Below are 17,072 nucleotides of genomic sequence, written 5' to 3'. Positions count from 1 at the left end.
AGGCAGGATCACCCTTGACAAAAATGAACTGGCTTGGATCAAAGGTTTCTAAGTTAGCTAGGTCCGTATTTATTATTTCCATAATGATCCTCTCCATAGCCTTACAGATGAGGCTGGTCAGTCATAGGGGTCTATAATTACTTAGGTCTATTCACTCACCAACTTTGTACAGACTGTTGCTGACCTTCATTCATCCAGCAGAGAAAGCCTGTTTGGGGGCTGATATAGAATAGCCTTTCTATGGGGTTTGACAGGTCCTATTTCAGGTTGGCCAGTAGGCAACCTGGTATGTTATCTGGCCCCATAGAAGCAGTGTTTTTAGCCTTGAAAAGTGATTTGTAGACTTGTTCTTTGTAGACTGGGGGATGTAAATGTTGGTATCTGATCCACAAATGTAGGAGGAAAGAGGTGGATAAAGTCAAAGCTAAATGTATCCACTAGTAGACTGGCTATGTCCTCATGGTCTGAGTATGTGATATCATTTATTAATAGCACTGTACAGTGCTGGACTTTGTTTCTGAAGTTTGTAATATAGTTAAAGAAGACTTTATGTTTGTTTGGGTGGCTATTTTTACCTCATACCAAGCTTTGGTTGAGCTGATCAGGGACCGGAATGCCTTGTTAAGTTTAGCAAGAGTGTTTTTGACATATTCAGACTTACATTTATTACTTTGTGCAATGAGTTTTTGTCTTTTATTGTAGATTCTTTTAATATTTGGCTTCCACCAAATTTACTTCAGAAGGGGATAGGTGCATCCATGTGCCTATTCATATATACATAGAATTTAACACTATGGACTCTGCATAGCAGCGGGGTGATCAGACTAGAGGAGGATGTTGAATTTAGCCAGGTCATAACTTGCTTTTAGCAGATCAGCCTTTGCATAATTTCTGAATACTGAGACATTTGGAAATGGTTCTGGCTTTAGCCTTATGTTGTATGTAACTGATTTATGGTCTGATTTGACTAGGGAGAAAGTTACAGCTGGTGGGGAACATAGCTGTCCCATATTGGTGAGGGCAAAGTCCAAGATTTGTATTCACTAACTGGGGTGCAAACTAAGTGGTTCAAAGAGTCTGTATTTATGAAGCCCAGAGATCTCTGGAAATACGTTATTGGATGTATCAGTTTCCCAGTTGATGGAGGGGTAGTTGAAGTTCCCTAGGAAAATGGTTTCTGGCCTAATGCATAGAGACTCCATACTAGTCACATAGGAGGTATGGGCCAGGAGAGCATAGAGGAAGTTCTGTCACCAGCTATAATGTGATAAGAGGTTTTGTTAATGTAAGTTGGACATGGAAGAACTCCAGGTCATTATCCTGTCTCATGAACATGGTGATAAGATTTTGGTTTATGAATATACAGACATTGATGCCTTTAATGCTTTATCTAGTGCAGTGGGCCTGAATGCATTTCGGGTGTTGAAACCTTGCACTGATGGTGTGTTCTCAATAATCTTTAACCATTTCTCTGTGGCAGTTGTATATATTGATGCATTCCAGAGTAAACAGTGGCTGTAGGGAGTGGATTTTTTTTTTGTTGAGGTTCCTAGCATTGAGCAGCAATACCTTTATATTATAGGGATTGTTTGGTTAAGGTGGCAGCTTTTGATGACTGACATTGCCTAAAAAGGCACAATATGGGTGGGCAAGGTTTTAGACAATATACAAACGCCTTGGGGAAATAAGTGCAAGCCATCCTTGGCACAGCAGTTAGGGCTGTCTACCATCTCCTCCCAGACTAATATATGTTCTACACCCTTTGAATGACAACACAAGCTAAGCTAATTGATGAAACAATAATCTTTCATTCATGTTGTGTCATCATTATTGATGGTGGTAAAGCCCTGCTCAAGACTAGGTTCATATCAGCCTCAGGCACAAATCTGAGAGATCCATCATGTCCCTCTTCATAACAGTACAGGGAGGTATGTCTGTAATCATTTACTCACAGATATTCTATGACTATGTCATAAACATATGTGTATTTGTAGTACAGTGACTTGACTGCATGCATGATAAGGTGAATCCTGGCATCTGATAAGCAGATGAACATGACACTCTCCTTACTCATCCTGGTGGGGGGTGCATCAGTGTGTCTCACTATGGAGTCACCTATGACTAGGATTTTAGATTGTGAGGAAGTGTGCTTTATGGGGTTTTGGATAATGACACTGTGAGTCTTAGATGCATGCTGCATGGTGGATGCTGCCTGAGCTGAGTGTTTGTGAGTTGGCCGAGTGTAATTATTTCTTAGGTTACGTTTAGGAGGCCTTTATGGTTAAGTATGCTACTTTTAAGTGCCTCAGCATATTCAGGTTTATGTGTTTGGTCTGTATTGTGTGTGATGGGTATAGCGTGGTTCTGTGTGTTACTGATAACCTGTTTGTCATGCTTTATATGAGAGCTTTGCCTCTAATAATTTATATATTTACAGGTCTCAGACACTGTGTCAGTTTGTTTAATTACTACGTGGTTGTCTGTAAAGAATATACAAATGCTACATTGTCTCAGGATGCTCATTTTAACCAAGTTGGCTACAGATATAGCTGGAAAGTGCAAATCCATGGTTCCAGGTTCTTACTAAAGTAGGCTGAAGGTGGGAGGTAACACCCATGAGGTTTGGAGTTGATTATCAAACTTGTATATTCTTTTGTATCTACTAGGATTATGTACTCCACAATTGTCGTAGGGCTACAGATGAGGCTGTCAAAGGTACATGATTTGTTGCATGGTGTCTTTGTCCAAATGGTACTGGTCCATTATGCTGGTGTCATGGAGGGCATGAAATATTAAACGTGGTTAGATAATCCTGCTCCTCCAAGGTGATGTCGCACATAATCGGGCATTGCTGCTGCATTGATATTTACTACAGTGCTCTGCAATCTACTCTTTCTGAACATGGGAAAATAGCTGAGTTTAAATATAAAGCAGGCACAGCTCCATCAAGCAGCATTTAAACATCTCTGAATCACTCCTCCATCTTATTTTGCCTCATTATCATACACAGCACTTCATTATAGTCATTAAAATACACTACAACGGGGCACATAATTTGACCTGGCCACATTCTGAAGCTGTTTTTGTTTTTTTTGTTTTTTTGTGAATCACAAACACACACACACACACACACACTGTACATCACTGCTCATCACATACATTTGCATACGACAGTGTGGTAAAGTTTTCTGAATCTGCCCTAGATGAGAAAAAAAGATTTCTGAAGAACTGACACAACGAACCAACCAACTAATAAAACAAAGAGCCGACCAGTTCCGTGAAAGGTCCCGTTTATTGAACTAGTTAAAAACAAATGAATAAACAATTTCTACTAAGCGCTTTCATCCACTCTCCATACTGGACATCATCAGAGTATAATTTAATTAAAAATGTCTTTCTTAAATAGGTAAGAATCACAACGCCCTTATATTAAAACCAATAGGAAACTTTAACCAATCATGTATGCAAAGTACGTACATAAAGTGGAACTACTTTCAATATGATAACAATAACTATAGCTATATACATATAGATATTATAATGGAATAAATATTTGTGAACAACATATGTAAATATGTACCAATTGTTGAATAACTAATTAAATATACATAAGTAAATATATATATATATATATATATATATATATATATATATATATATATATATATAAATAGCAATCTAATATATATATAAAAAATAGCAATCTAATATATAAAAAATTGATCTAAATTCATATATATAAAATACTAAAAATTAATTAACTACATATATATAATAGTGTAAGATTGTGTAAAATATCAGCCCAATGTAAAATTCATTAAATGCACTGTGATTTGTGTTTCAGTATGCTGGAAATGGAAATATGTTCATTAATTCCAGTGAACTGGAAGCGTCCAATCTCAATTGCCACAAGCATTCTTTTTCTTCCAATAAATTCTTTTCGTCGCCTCCTTTTGTGTTATTGGGAACTCTATCGATCACAAAAAAATAAGAATTTTTTAAAATTCATACACTTCTGGCTGTGAAGATATAATGAACTCACTGTTTTTTTTTTAATGTCCCTTACATGTTCTAAAATCCGTAACCTAAGCTTTATGATGGTCTTCCCAATGTAATAAGTTGGACAACTTGTACATGTTGCAATGTAAACAACCATCTTAGTATTGCAATTGCAATATCCAGGGCATTTAACAGTTCTCCTATAATTTGAACTGCAACATAGGGCCCATCGTTGATAAATTTACAAATGCTACATTGTTCCATATTTACTCATTTTAGACATTTTGTACATACTGGCATTAATATCCACCTCCACTAGTTCTTTCAAATTCATGCCTCTGCTATACTTTATCTCAGGGTTACAACCAATTACATCGATGAGTTATTCCTTATTCTTAAAAACACTAAGCCATGTTTCTGTACTATAGTTACAATCTTGCTGCTGTTTCACTGAAAGGGAGTACTAAAGCATCTGTTTTCTTTTTCTTATCAGTATGTAATGTTTCAGCACTCAATCCATTTTTAAGTATAGGCTTATAAACACTTTTCCTTTTTTCCATCACCTCATTTCTTACTTTACTCAGTATGTCCAGGGGATATCCCCTGTCACTAAACATATTCATTAATTTCCCCATTTCATCATGGAAAACTTTGTCATCACTCACAAGTCTAGATAATCTTACCATCTGTCCCTTCACTATATTCTTCTTTTGAAAATGGGGATGGCAACTGTCATACTGTAAGAATGAGTTGGAATAAGTCTTCTTACAAAAAATACTAGATTCAAGACTATCATGATCCTCATACAATAATATGTCAAGGTAATCACACCTTTTGTCATGAATCTTACTTGTAAATTTAAGAAATGTGGTCGTTGTACCCAAAAGCTCAACAAAATCCTGAATTTCTTCTCTAGTTCCCTTCCAAAAAATTAATATATCGTCCAAAAAGCGTAGATAAAGTGCTATTTTGGACATGAAATCAGAGGAAAAAATGGACTGTGTTTCCCATTGTGCTAAAACCAAATTGGCATATATGGGTGCGCATCTGGCACCCATAGCTACCCCTGTACTCTGTTTATTGTACTCACCTTCAAATAAAATTAAATTATTTAATAATACCATTTCCATAAGTTCCACAATCAATCTACGCTTCACTGTATGCACATTCCCATATCTAAATAAGCAAGCCTCAAACATTTCCAATCCTATACTGTATGGTATGACCGAAAACAAATTTACTACATCTATTGTAACCATAATCACATTAACATCTGTTTTCAATCGCCTAATAACATCAAGACAGTGCCAAGAATCTTTTAAAATATGAGGTAACTGGTTCAAAACAATTTTACAATGAAAATCCACAAATGAACCATAGCCTCTGTTTTAGATTCTTTTGCTGAAGCTATTGGTCTAAAAGGTGGGTTGTTCACATCCTTGTGGATTTTCGGGATGCCAAAAATGGATGGTGTAATAGGTAACTCTACCATTAAATAATCATACTCATCCTTATCTAGTAATCATTCATTAGTAGTTCATGCAACTGCCAGTCTAATTTAGTATATGCTCTATATACCTCAAACCTAGAAACCTTCTCATATGTAGAATTATTACTTAACATTTGGGCCATTTTGCTCGAATAAGCCATACTGGACATAACCACAACCCCACCACCTTTATTTGGTTTCATTACCCTATATTTATCTATGGAAATTAATTCCTTCAAACAGAATCTTTCTCCCATGGTCAAGTTGTCCTGGGATATTTTTTCCCCCTTGACACATCTAAGTATCTGTGTTTCACATAACAACTCAAATATATGTACCATGGGGTTTTGTGGGGGTATAAAAGTACTAGATCATTGTAATGTTAACAAACATTCACCTGTATTAGGGCTGGCATTATTGACAAAAAACATTTTTAAATTCAACAGTCTTATATATAATCTAAAATTAATTAAAATTTTCCCAATGTTGTACCTAAAAGTAGGAATAAAAGTAAAACCTTTTTTTAAACAAGGTAGCATAATTCAGTGGTAACTCATTTTCAGTGCAATTATATATTGAAAAACCACCATTTTGTATTATAGTACAACTAGATTCAGGTATGTGAGATTCAACATTGTGTAACATCATACCTGAACTTAGAACCTCATTGGTACTGTTCATATCCAAAAATATGTTGCTATTGCTGTTATTAATCTCTTCATTATAAAATAGTTCCACAATTGAACTCTGTTCTAAATCTAAATGTCTTGGCATGCCAAAATGTGTTCCATGATGTGAATCACCACTAATGTCATTTGAAAAATCATCCAATTCATAGTTTAAATTTATCTGTTGTTGTACTGTGTTGATATGTGTGTGGTTGTTTGGTTTATTTGGTGAAACTGTCGTCACCCATTCCCCTCGTAGTACCCCTGCTGCTGTTGTTGACCCTGGTACTGGTCCCATATTCTGTTGGACTGCCTGAAGAACTGTATGGTACTTGCAGTTGCAAGCTGAGGCACATTAGATTTCTATAACATGTTTTTTTTTTTTTTTTTTTTTTGCAGAACAAAAGATAAATTTACTACAATTGAGATGGCCAGGTCTGACGACTGTTGTACCACAAAAATGGTATGATACTTATAACAAGCGGAAAAATGGTGAGCAAATTTACAGTTTATTAATAATCTAAAATTCTTAATTTTAGCCTGCAGTTTTAGTATATTGTATGATTTAATACAAAGAGTAAGAAGCAAAGAACAAGGAAGTGAAAATGTATTTCCTTAAAGAATTGGATCCATATTTAGAAAAAGTACTTACAATTTGTCAAACATCAGAAAATGTAAAAATGGAATTGAAATCCTTTGATGATTATGCAGGTGCGGAAGACAGTTTGCATAAACCAATTACCTGAGTCCAAGGGTTGAGTCAGGATATGAGTGAATACACATTCACCTAAATTTTGTCAAAGACTTCAAAATATGTAGAAGAATGTTCCTTTGCAAAATGATGCTTTACAAAGAAACCAGGAACTGAATAAGGAAAACATTTCTTCATGGAGGCACCTAAATAAAAAGAAATGCCACAGAAAAATAGATAACTCATTTGGACATTAATAAAAGGCAAATGGTATAAAGCATGCATGCTTAAGCACAAGTGAATCTTTTACTGATGAAAGACTTAAAAAAGGCAAGGTAAACAGGTGAAGATTCATGTCAATAGGGTCAAAAGGTGGACTTAAAATGAAAATCCCATTTCCAGAAATGGAGTTTGTACAATTAGCATTGTCAGGAAAGAAAGCTATATAAAACAGAGGATTATGATCAGGTTTCTGATCATAACCAGCATATTATGTGGTTGAGACATGAATACCAGGAAATTCACCTCAAGACCTAATTTTTTTGTTCTGCATGGAGCTTTATCTGCTCCACATATTACCAGATATAAAGAAAGAAAACTTTTGTTAAGCACTCTTAAGCACTGGTACAATTGAGTCTTGTACTAGAGAAGCACTAACATGTCTATCTGTTTTGAGATATCAGAGTGTAATCTCAGTACTCCGTGCACTATAGCATTGCTTATGCTAGCAAAAGAATGACAAACAGCCTATCCTATGGCTGAACAATACTGATATCCTTTCCTTGAACTAAATACCTCCAACAGCCTTGAACTGATAAACAGCATTGTAGCAACTAGTAATTCAATAAGTAAAAAGAGGAAAAAATAAAGTACATGATATTGTGTTGCATTACTACAAGAATACAGGGAAATGTCTAAAGAAGCTGGCCACTTCCAGGGTCACTGTAACATTCCACTGAAGAGCAGTGTTAAGCCATTGAGAAGAAACCCAGTAAGGAAAGTGCCAGTTGCTAAAGGTTATGCTAGAAACCATGCTAAATTCTCTAACAGAAATGGGAATAATAAGGAAGACTGAGTTGGATAGGTTAGTCAATCCACTTGTGATAGAAGAAAAGTAAAAAAAAGTGGAATTCTGAAACTGGAGCTATATAAACAAAAGTATTAATTTGGAAATAGCTGACGTTTCTTAGATATGTGACACATTATCTGCATCACTGCACATAACTTCAGAGAAGTTAAGAGTAATAGAGGAGGTACCAGAACCACAGGGCAAAAAAAAAAAAAAAATACAAAGAGCCTGCAGAATTAAACTGAAAGAGATGAAAGTGAAACACTGGAACCAAACGTATGAGATGGAATGGAAGGGAATCAGTTCACAAGTAGTCAGGTTAAGAAAAAAGTCTTTATTTATTGGCATTTGTTTTCTAGGTTGGTCCAACTATGCAGATAAAGTTACTCCATTTCAGCGGAGACATAGGGAGAAAAGTTTCAAAAACAATTTTGCACATAAATAAAAAGATATCTGTAAGTAAATATCATCACATATATAGAATATCATCAAAATCAAAATAAAAGATGTTGAGAATACAATTGACAAGATCAGGCATATAATTAAAACAACAACAATATTGCAACAGTAGATCAATTATCCAGACTCTAAGAAAAATTAGCAGAATATGTTAAGTTGAGATAGAGTGCAGTAAAGTAGAGAGCAACACACTCATGTGAGTACAAGCAAAGTGATCATTTTTGGAGTAGGCAGAGAAAGTATTAGATGTGGTCAACAGAGCAGGGGAGAAGCAAGGGGAGAATAAATATAATGCAGTTAGTTATTATTGAGGGAGTGGATAAATCAGAGAAGGCATTATACGATAAATTAACAGCTGGCTTACTAGTAGTGTTGCTTCAGAATACAACTGTGTGTGATTTTCTGCAACTTCACATGCAGAGACAGTGACAGAAAATATACTCAAATACAAAATAGACAGTGGATGCAGTTTTTGATTATGAGAAGCTTCATGAATGTATGTCACGGAAAACCTCTGGTAGTTGAAGAAAATGACCATAAACCATTTATTGCAACTTCAAACTATGCACTGGTTAGTATACTGCTATGCGTCCAGTGCCTATCACTACGTCTCCAAAAATATGACAACTTTTTTACACTTCAGGCAAGTGTCTAGTAGCAGCAGACACATCAGCAGCCTAAAAGTATGCAATTGAGGAGAAAGAACTAAAGAGAAATATTTACAAGTGACCTTAGATTATGTTAAATTAGATTCTTGTGTATACAAATAGACAAATCCCTGTCAGCATATAGGGACACTGGTTACCCCAGCCCTAAGTCCCAAAGAGTTATATACTTGGGTGAATTGTCTGCAGGCTTTTGGGAAGGTAGCATGTGCCTTATGGGATCCATGCTGCAGTTGAAGAGAACACATATGTATTTTAAGACAGATTACAAAAAAGAAAAAGAGAGTTGCACAATTTTAGGAAAATGGGGAAACCTTGGAACCTTTAAAGTAAGGTTTCTTCCATTTGAGCAATAATATTTAAATGGAGGCTTGGGATGCAGGAAGACATATTCCATCCCTTGCAAAAGTTGCCTGCAGTCATTTAATATTAGCATATGTTTACCTTTCAGCAAATATTGATTTGGTTAGGATGAATCTGGAGAAACAGCATTCACCAAAAGATAATTTGGTGACTTTCAATGTATACCAGGTGATGAAAGGGAATTCTATGCTCCACTCATACATGTTTTCCTTTAAAGGGTATCATGATGGGGTGAAATTTATAACATATAGGAGTGGTGTACTTGGGACTACAAAACTGAACCAATGCAAGGCGAGGGGAATTTTTGTACTCCCCCATCCTTTATTAGTCTTGAATGGGCAGAGAGACAGTAGCTGCCATGTGGTCCTGAATATGACAACTAATTATACCTGTACCTATAAAGCTGCATGCATCTCCCAGAGAACAGTGGAAATTAGTTGGAAATTAGTTTAAAAAATATGCCATTAATTAAAGTTAAAGATTTCCCACTCTTTAGAAAATTCAGGTTAACATGAACATCACCATTATTTCAAGTTTCTAAATGAATGTAAAATAAGTGTTTTAAAAAGTGTCATCAGTTCTAAGAGTATAAGAGTGAAAACCATCAGACATAATGTGTGTTGCAGTTATTGTTATTTCACATATTATGGGTGATGTTTCCAAGTTTATATACTGTTCATAACATCTGGCAGTCAGACATACATTATTTATCAAGACACCCATTTTTAAAGGTTGGGGCTGGAGAAATCCCCAGCCTACCAATGTATGCTGATTAAAGAATGTGTGCTTGTATGTGTGTGTGTCAGTTACTTACTGCTGCTTGAGGGTCTGTGGGAAAAAGCTGTGATCACTCACCAGTAGTCTGATTGGTACGATCCATCACAATTTTCACATTTGCTTTGAATGTCTGCTGCCAGCCTTTAAGGGTCTCTGTTTGTCCATCCCAGTAATCCTGACCCTCATTCTCCTTCATCCAATGGGCCACGGGTACGTCTCTTTGAATCACACTGTCATAGCGATCAATTTCAACATCATCCACATAGCCTGTTGTCACAAACTCTGGAAAATTTGAGGTACCAGATATCCCCGTGTAGAAATAACGTAATGAATGACTCCTACCTGCAAAGAGAAAAGACATGTCAGTGAGGGAACAGGCCGCGATGCCAACATTGATACATTTAACAAGCCAGGTACTTTACTAGTCATAACAGAGCGTGTTATACATAAAAAAGCATCTCCCACTCACCAATTCATATCTGTAATACACTGTTGATGTTTAGTAAAAATGGGCACAGTTAGCAAGTCAAGTTGGTTCTTGCAATCTGCACACAATTCATTGTAACATCACTGAACCTCAGCATACCTGACACTTTGTTTTCCTACTAAATAGTTTCCCATGTTTTGCAAGTCCCAAAATAAAAACCCAAGGCAAAGTTGCTTTTTAGACAAAAGTGCATAATAGACTATGAACTGTACTGGTCTTCACAGACAGGACTGCTGAGTAGTTCCACCCCAGTAATCCCTCACGATGATACAATTGCCCCAGATGAATTTTGCTTTTTGATAATTAGTCAATAGTCATCCCTTGGAATTTCTATGCAGATGTCATTACAGTTTATTTGACAGACAGACTTTCCAGGGCTCAACTAACAGTGATCACTCAGATGTCATGCATAGACTGTGTCAGAGGATATGACTTTATGAAAGTAACACAACATTTGTATAAATTATGCACATACCCAGTAATAAAAGCACAAAAGTAATATGCTGACTCTCTAAAAGTAACACAGCATTTGTACTAACAGCATGTGCCATACCTCTCAACTTCCTTGCTAAGAATTATGGAGAAAGCCAGTAGACAAAGGCCCAAAACCATGGATGGTTATTAAATATTGCTCTAATTTACAAAGTTAATAGACCAACATGTTTTGCATCAACATGCATTTTCTGAAGAAAAGGAAATATGAAGCTGGCATTATTGACATTCTGTAATCTTCGGTGATTTACCAGAAAACCAAAAATTTGATGTGGATAAAACTAAAACATGAGGCAAAATCTGGGATGTTGTATGAAACCAGGGAGTATTGACAGGTATGGCATCAATTTACCCAATAATAAAAGCACCATAAAATTCTTCAGGGAGTGGCCTTCTAACATATCTTAGCCTTAATCATCTGCAGTGTCAGACATATTAACGTTTTAAGGATTCACTACAGTCTAACTGTTGTTTACAGATTAACTTGTTTTAACTATACTGCAATTTAATTTAACACTGCAGTTATACAGACAGTAATGTTAACTAAGTAGTCTGTGAAATTTAGTCAATCAGCATCTGTAATTAGTCCTTGCAGTTACATAGTAATACAAGCACAACAAAATAAAGATACTTTTGTTTTACACATAATAATTGGTCAAAGTAATGCAAGTATTTTTGGGAAGGTTTAAGGGGGCTCCAGCACTCATTAAAATGTCCATACACCATAGGAAAACATTGGCACATCATGCCTAATTCCGGGTTTGCTGGTCTGTCTTAGTCAGTGATATAACCTGTGACATACAGAATATAAGCCCTCCTTAGGAAACCTGAACAAAAAGATGGCAGAAAAGTACATGAATGAAGAGGGAAAGGGGGTATATGGGTACCAACCCTGCCCACCTCATGATCCCACTGCAACAGTAAGGAAGAGGGAAGGAAACAGGAGTGCAACAGTTTTCACACAATCAATTACAATTATGGTAAGCTGCATACACAACCGTACTGTTTGCTCTGTGTGTTACTGCTGCAATCATGACTTATAGTGAAGAATCCCGAAGGTTTTCCAATCAAGGTGGGTAGCAGACTCAGTGTTGGCAGTAGAAGGAAACATGACCTTCAGGACAACAGAGGCAAAACCAGCACTAGTCCCAGATATCACTTTGTCTATGGTGTTTAAAAAAGGTATGAAAAGTGGAACAGATGACTGCTTCTAGGATGTCCTGAGCACTAACCCTTTTCAAGAAGGCCACAGTAGCTGCATTGACCCTTATTGAAAGAGGTCTGACCTTTTTTCTAGGTCTTTTGCATGAGTTTTATAGCAAAAGTTAATGCAATGTGCTAGTCACTTTGAAATCATTTGCTTTGTAACTGTCGATCTTTGCTTGGTTTCTGCAAATGAGGTAAACAGTTAATCTGAATTTCTAAAAAAATTAGTACTGTCTAAGTAGCACTCAACTGTGTATGCACATCCAAGGAGGACAAGATTCTGTCCTCCTTATTTTGTAGACTAAGAAGGAAAAATAGAACTTGAATAGCTTGGTTCATAACTATTTCTATAATGATGTTTTGGCATAAGGGAGAGTTAGTACAAAAAGTCATCTCATTTATGGAACTACAGGAAAGGCTCCTTGCACACGAGGGCTTGCAATTCAGATATCCTCCTAGCAGAAGTGATTGCTAATAGGAATAATGTTTTCTAGAAAAGTACCTTTAGAGGTGCAGAAGCAGATAGCTCAAAAGGTAGTAAGGTGATTTTTTTTAAATGCAAACTAGAGGTCAAAAGCTGCTTTCTTTCTTCCTCTTGGAAGCCTCGGGTTGGGTATGCCTTTCAAAAAGTGCTTCACTGCCCTAACCTTCCAATACCTCCTAATTCCTCTCTAAAACTAAAACAACCCCTTTCCTAACCCTAATCCTCCAATAACTCCCTGAACCTAAAATCCATCTCCCCTCCATAACCTTGACCTTCCAATCCTCTCCAATCAATCTGTTAACCTGAAATCATCCTTGCCTCCATAAACCTAAACTTCCACTCCCCATTTACCTTGTCTGCAGTGAACACTTGCTTGCATCCATCTCATGCAGCAGCTGCATAGCTGAATTCATGTTTGCATTCTAGCACCTTGTTCGGCAGCTCAGCAGATGAGGTTACAGCCATTCGGGTCCCTGGCTGCGAGTTAGTGGAAGTTGAGCAACAGGGGCTCAAGTGGCTGTAAAACACTTGACAAGTATTGCAGAATCAAAGGCAAATCCACATGTTGGGGTGCTGATTCTGCCTTTGGTTCCAGAGGGGAAATCATTTCCACTTAGTTTGGCATTATTTCCCTGTACGTGGCCTTTCAGCTTACATCATGATTTCTAGCAGAGTCCCAGAAAAACAGGTGGCCAAAGGGTAGCAGGGCTATATACTCCAAACTGCTAGTCTCAGCATGGAGAGTTTGAGGCCATATTAGGAACCCCACGTGCTGACTCAGGAGTTTCACATGCTGAGGCAGCAGTAAAGGGGTTTCCTTTGCCTCAATCAAGAGAGAACCCTGTGCTGCATGGGACACAGTGAGGCAATCAGGATCATTTCTAGTCTCTCCTCCTTTAATTTTTGATGTACACTTGGGAGTAAGGGTATAGAAAGGAAAACATAGAAAAGTAGATCCAGAAATTTATGGAGAAAGCATTCACTGCCAAGGTTATCTATTTGGAGCTCGGGAAAAAAATTTCATCAATTAGTTATTTTTGGAGATGCAAAGAGGTCTAGCTCTAGTAAGCGCTACTTATTTGTAAGATTTATAAATGTGCTCCTGTCCAGTATCCACTCATGCAGATGTGTTATGGTTATGCTTAAGTGATCTACACTGGACATCTCCTGCTTTGTGTGCATGTAGCCTTCAGGAGAAGACAGCACTCTCAGGTCTGCTCCCAAATCTGCATGGCTTGTCTGCATAGTTTGTAAGAGAGTAGCCTCCCCTTGCTTCTTTATGTACTTTATGACTGTGATATCTGTCTGTTATGACCTGCAAGGTCCTAGATCTACAGACTCTTATAAAGTTTTTAGAGCCTGAAACTCTGCCATTATCTCTTTTATGTTTTATGCACCTTTGCTTGCCTGGGATTCCTGGTGTCCTGCCTTTGATATCTTTGGTTGTATTCCCTCATTCTATATCCAGGGCATTTATTGTTATGGTCTGATTTAGGGAGGTGGTCTAAAAGACACAACCTTGTTCTTTCTAACTTGGTGTATATACTATTCCAGTTCTCTTTTATGTAGGAAAGGACTGTGATAGTGTGCTCCAGGCAATGATCTTGCTGGTCCCAGGTATTAAGTACTTATGAAGTTTGGCCAGTTATATTTACTTACAGGATTTTATCCTGCACTGCCCCACATTTATTTTGCAATTGCCTAATGATATGCTACTGATACTTCAGAAAGTGAGTCTCAACATTCACAGCCCTGAAGTCCAGGGCTGATGAGGTATATAGCTTGTCCCTAAATTAATCTATGAAACTACTTCTCTGTTGTTGTTAAGTATATTCTGCCTTCAACCCACATTATTTCCATTGGTAGTGTCCAGGGACACTCTGTCCAGATCATCAATAGCGCTTTTATAAAAAAGTATGAGATTCTAAAACAGAATCTGCTGGGCCTCTTGGGAGTGAGGGATAGGGAATCTGGAGCCAAGGATACTGTTTGAAAAACATGTAAATGTTCTTGAGGACTGGAAGGATAGCAGCTGTTTTGGAATGGCCCTAGACTTGCAAGGGCCCACTATCTCTTCTGAGACTCAAAGGCCTCCTGACACTGCTACTTGAAGTGTTTTCTTATGACTGACAGAATGTCCTTCAATGACATTTCCTCTGGTCAAAAGTTAAACTGTTGTCAGTTCCTATGTCAAATCCTAGGTTGTGACCTCTAGGCCAATTACTCTTCCTCATCAGAATCAGAGGAGTTTGAATCACTCACAGGGGGTACTTCCCTCTCCTTCTTAGGATGCGGGACTACAGACATATAGGAACTGTTCTCAATCTATGTGCAGACTATGCAGACTACAGAGAAACAGAAGAAAACCTTGTAACAATTTAGCCCAGTTCTGGAACAGAGTCTGGCTGCAGTTATGGGAAACACACCCACCCACATGTAGATGTCTGGGTAGAAGAGTGCCTTGGATATAGAAGCAACTGTAGTAGGTGGATATGCTCCTGCCTGGGATTTGGGAATCTGATGGTGATGTCCTGGATTTTAAGTTTAAGGTGTGGATAACTTATCTTCCTTAACAATAACTGTGGAGATTATAATTAGATGGTATTCTGATGTGGACGATGGAGGCCTGTCATCTGATACGGAATTCAAGACTTGACCTTTGTTCCAGTGCAAAATGCTAGTGGCCACAGGCATGAAAGCATCCTTAGAGTTGACTTCAGATGCCTAGCAGACGCAATCAGGGCCAGGGAGATGAATGAGTGCCTTCACAGTGATGCTGCCTTGGACCTGAAGGTCTCTAATGAACTGAAAAGTTCCACTGTCTCAATTTCTTTCGCTATGTGAAAGCAATCCTATTCTCTGCTTCTTTCTCTCTCTCTCTCTTCTTTTGTTTTGGTGGTGGGGTGGATTTCTATGCTGTCTTGCTGTTGTAACACACATAGCAGAAGACTTTAGCAAAGCTGTGAGTCTCTGTTTGGCCTAGAATGCCTGGAGAGTTTCCTGCCTTCTCTTTACTGTCTTCAGGCAAAGCTGATGACTGGCACTGCAATTATCTTGGTAGCGTTGTCGCCTCACAGTCAGACGCTGTCCGGTTCGATTCTCAGCTAGAGCGTCTTCTGCGTGGAGACATGCATGAATGGGCGTACCTTCGTTGAAGGTTGTGCGTCAGGGCTGGTAACTCGGCATGTAAAAATCAACTACCAATCATTAGCGGACCGGAGTTCCGCAGTGGCGACCCCTAACCGGGAAAAGCCGAAAGACACAACAACATGCTCTGGACTGAGGCAGAAAGTGCACTGGATGTGGAAATCTTTTGCATGGAATATGGTGCTTACAGGCACCTCTGGTAACTTTCTCAGGTGCAGACATACCCCAGAACTCCAGGTCTGTTGTACAATTTCTGTATGTCTGCTAGCTACATATAGAGACATAAAACAAATAAAATAAATTAATAAGCAAATAAAGTCTACAAGATTACTTATCTCTCAATGCAATATTCTTAAATAAACACTTAAGCAGCAAGAAAGAACTGAAGATGGCATGTGCAGATGTCATCTATATACTACATACATGGAGATGTCTGATGTTCAGCAACATCAGTCCATCCATTGGGTCAATAAAACCCCAAACGTCAGAAGTTTGATAAAACAAATAAACACAGTAATTAGGACTGTCCACAGAGAGCCAAGCAATTCAACAGAAGTAGACAGGGTATATTACTGTGCAGCTAAACTAATAACTGATAAAGTTTTACCACAAGAATACAGGGTAATGAGGGAGAGGAAGAGGGAAAATCGAATACCATTATGGAAGTATCGAATAGATAAAACTATAAAGCAACTAAGACAAGAAGTGTCACTGTTAGAAGACTACAGAGGAGGGAATAGATCAACAAAAATACTAAGAAAGATAGACTTGATAAAAGCAATGCACAATATTAGAATAGACCAGGATCTATCATGTACTATAAAACAAACTAAAATTTTCAGCACAGGCGGAAAACCTTAGAAGATACACAGATAAATATAAAGGAAAAGTACAAACTAAGCAATTTATTGATGACCCAAAAAAGTTTTATACAGAATTAGGAAACAAAGTAAAAGGAATTGAAAGACCGCCAAAACAGAAAAAAATAGATGCATTTTGGTGAAGTATCTATGAAGATCCTGTGGAACACAACAAAGATGCTAAATGGATAGAAGAAGTAAAAGGAAAAATAAGAT

The 17,072-nt window shown here is 37.5% G+C and overlaps 1 protein-coding gene across 1 annotated transcript in view; it reads right to left on the bottom strand.

The window, feature by feature from the left end:
- LOC122810574 (class I histocompatibility antigen, F10 alpha chain-like) overlaps positions 1-10,541 on the bottom strand; it is a 597,999-nt gene extending 587,458 nt beyond the window's left edge. The window contains exon 1 of the mRNA XM_044082153.1: positions 10,259-10,541. Within this exon, the coding sequence (XP_043938088.1) occupies positions 10,259-10,541 (283 nt within the window). The remainder of the gene's footprint in view (positions 1-10,258) is intronic.
- Positions 10,542-17,072: the final 6,531 nt, after the last annotated feature.

Source organism: Protopterus annectens, chromosome 9.part0 (genome assembly GCF_019279795.1).
Source record: "Protopterus annectens isolate FY-2018-M chromosome 9.part0, PAN1.0, whole genome shotgun sequence".
In the NCBI taxonomy this organism is placed as follows: domain Eukaryota; kingdom Metazoa; phylum Chordata; order Ceratodontiformes; family Protopteridae; genus Protopterus; species Protopterus annectens.
Note: the sequence above shows the minus strand (reverse complement) of the source record. Positions and strands in the feature narration are given on the sequence as shown.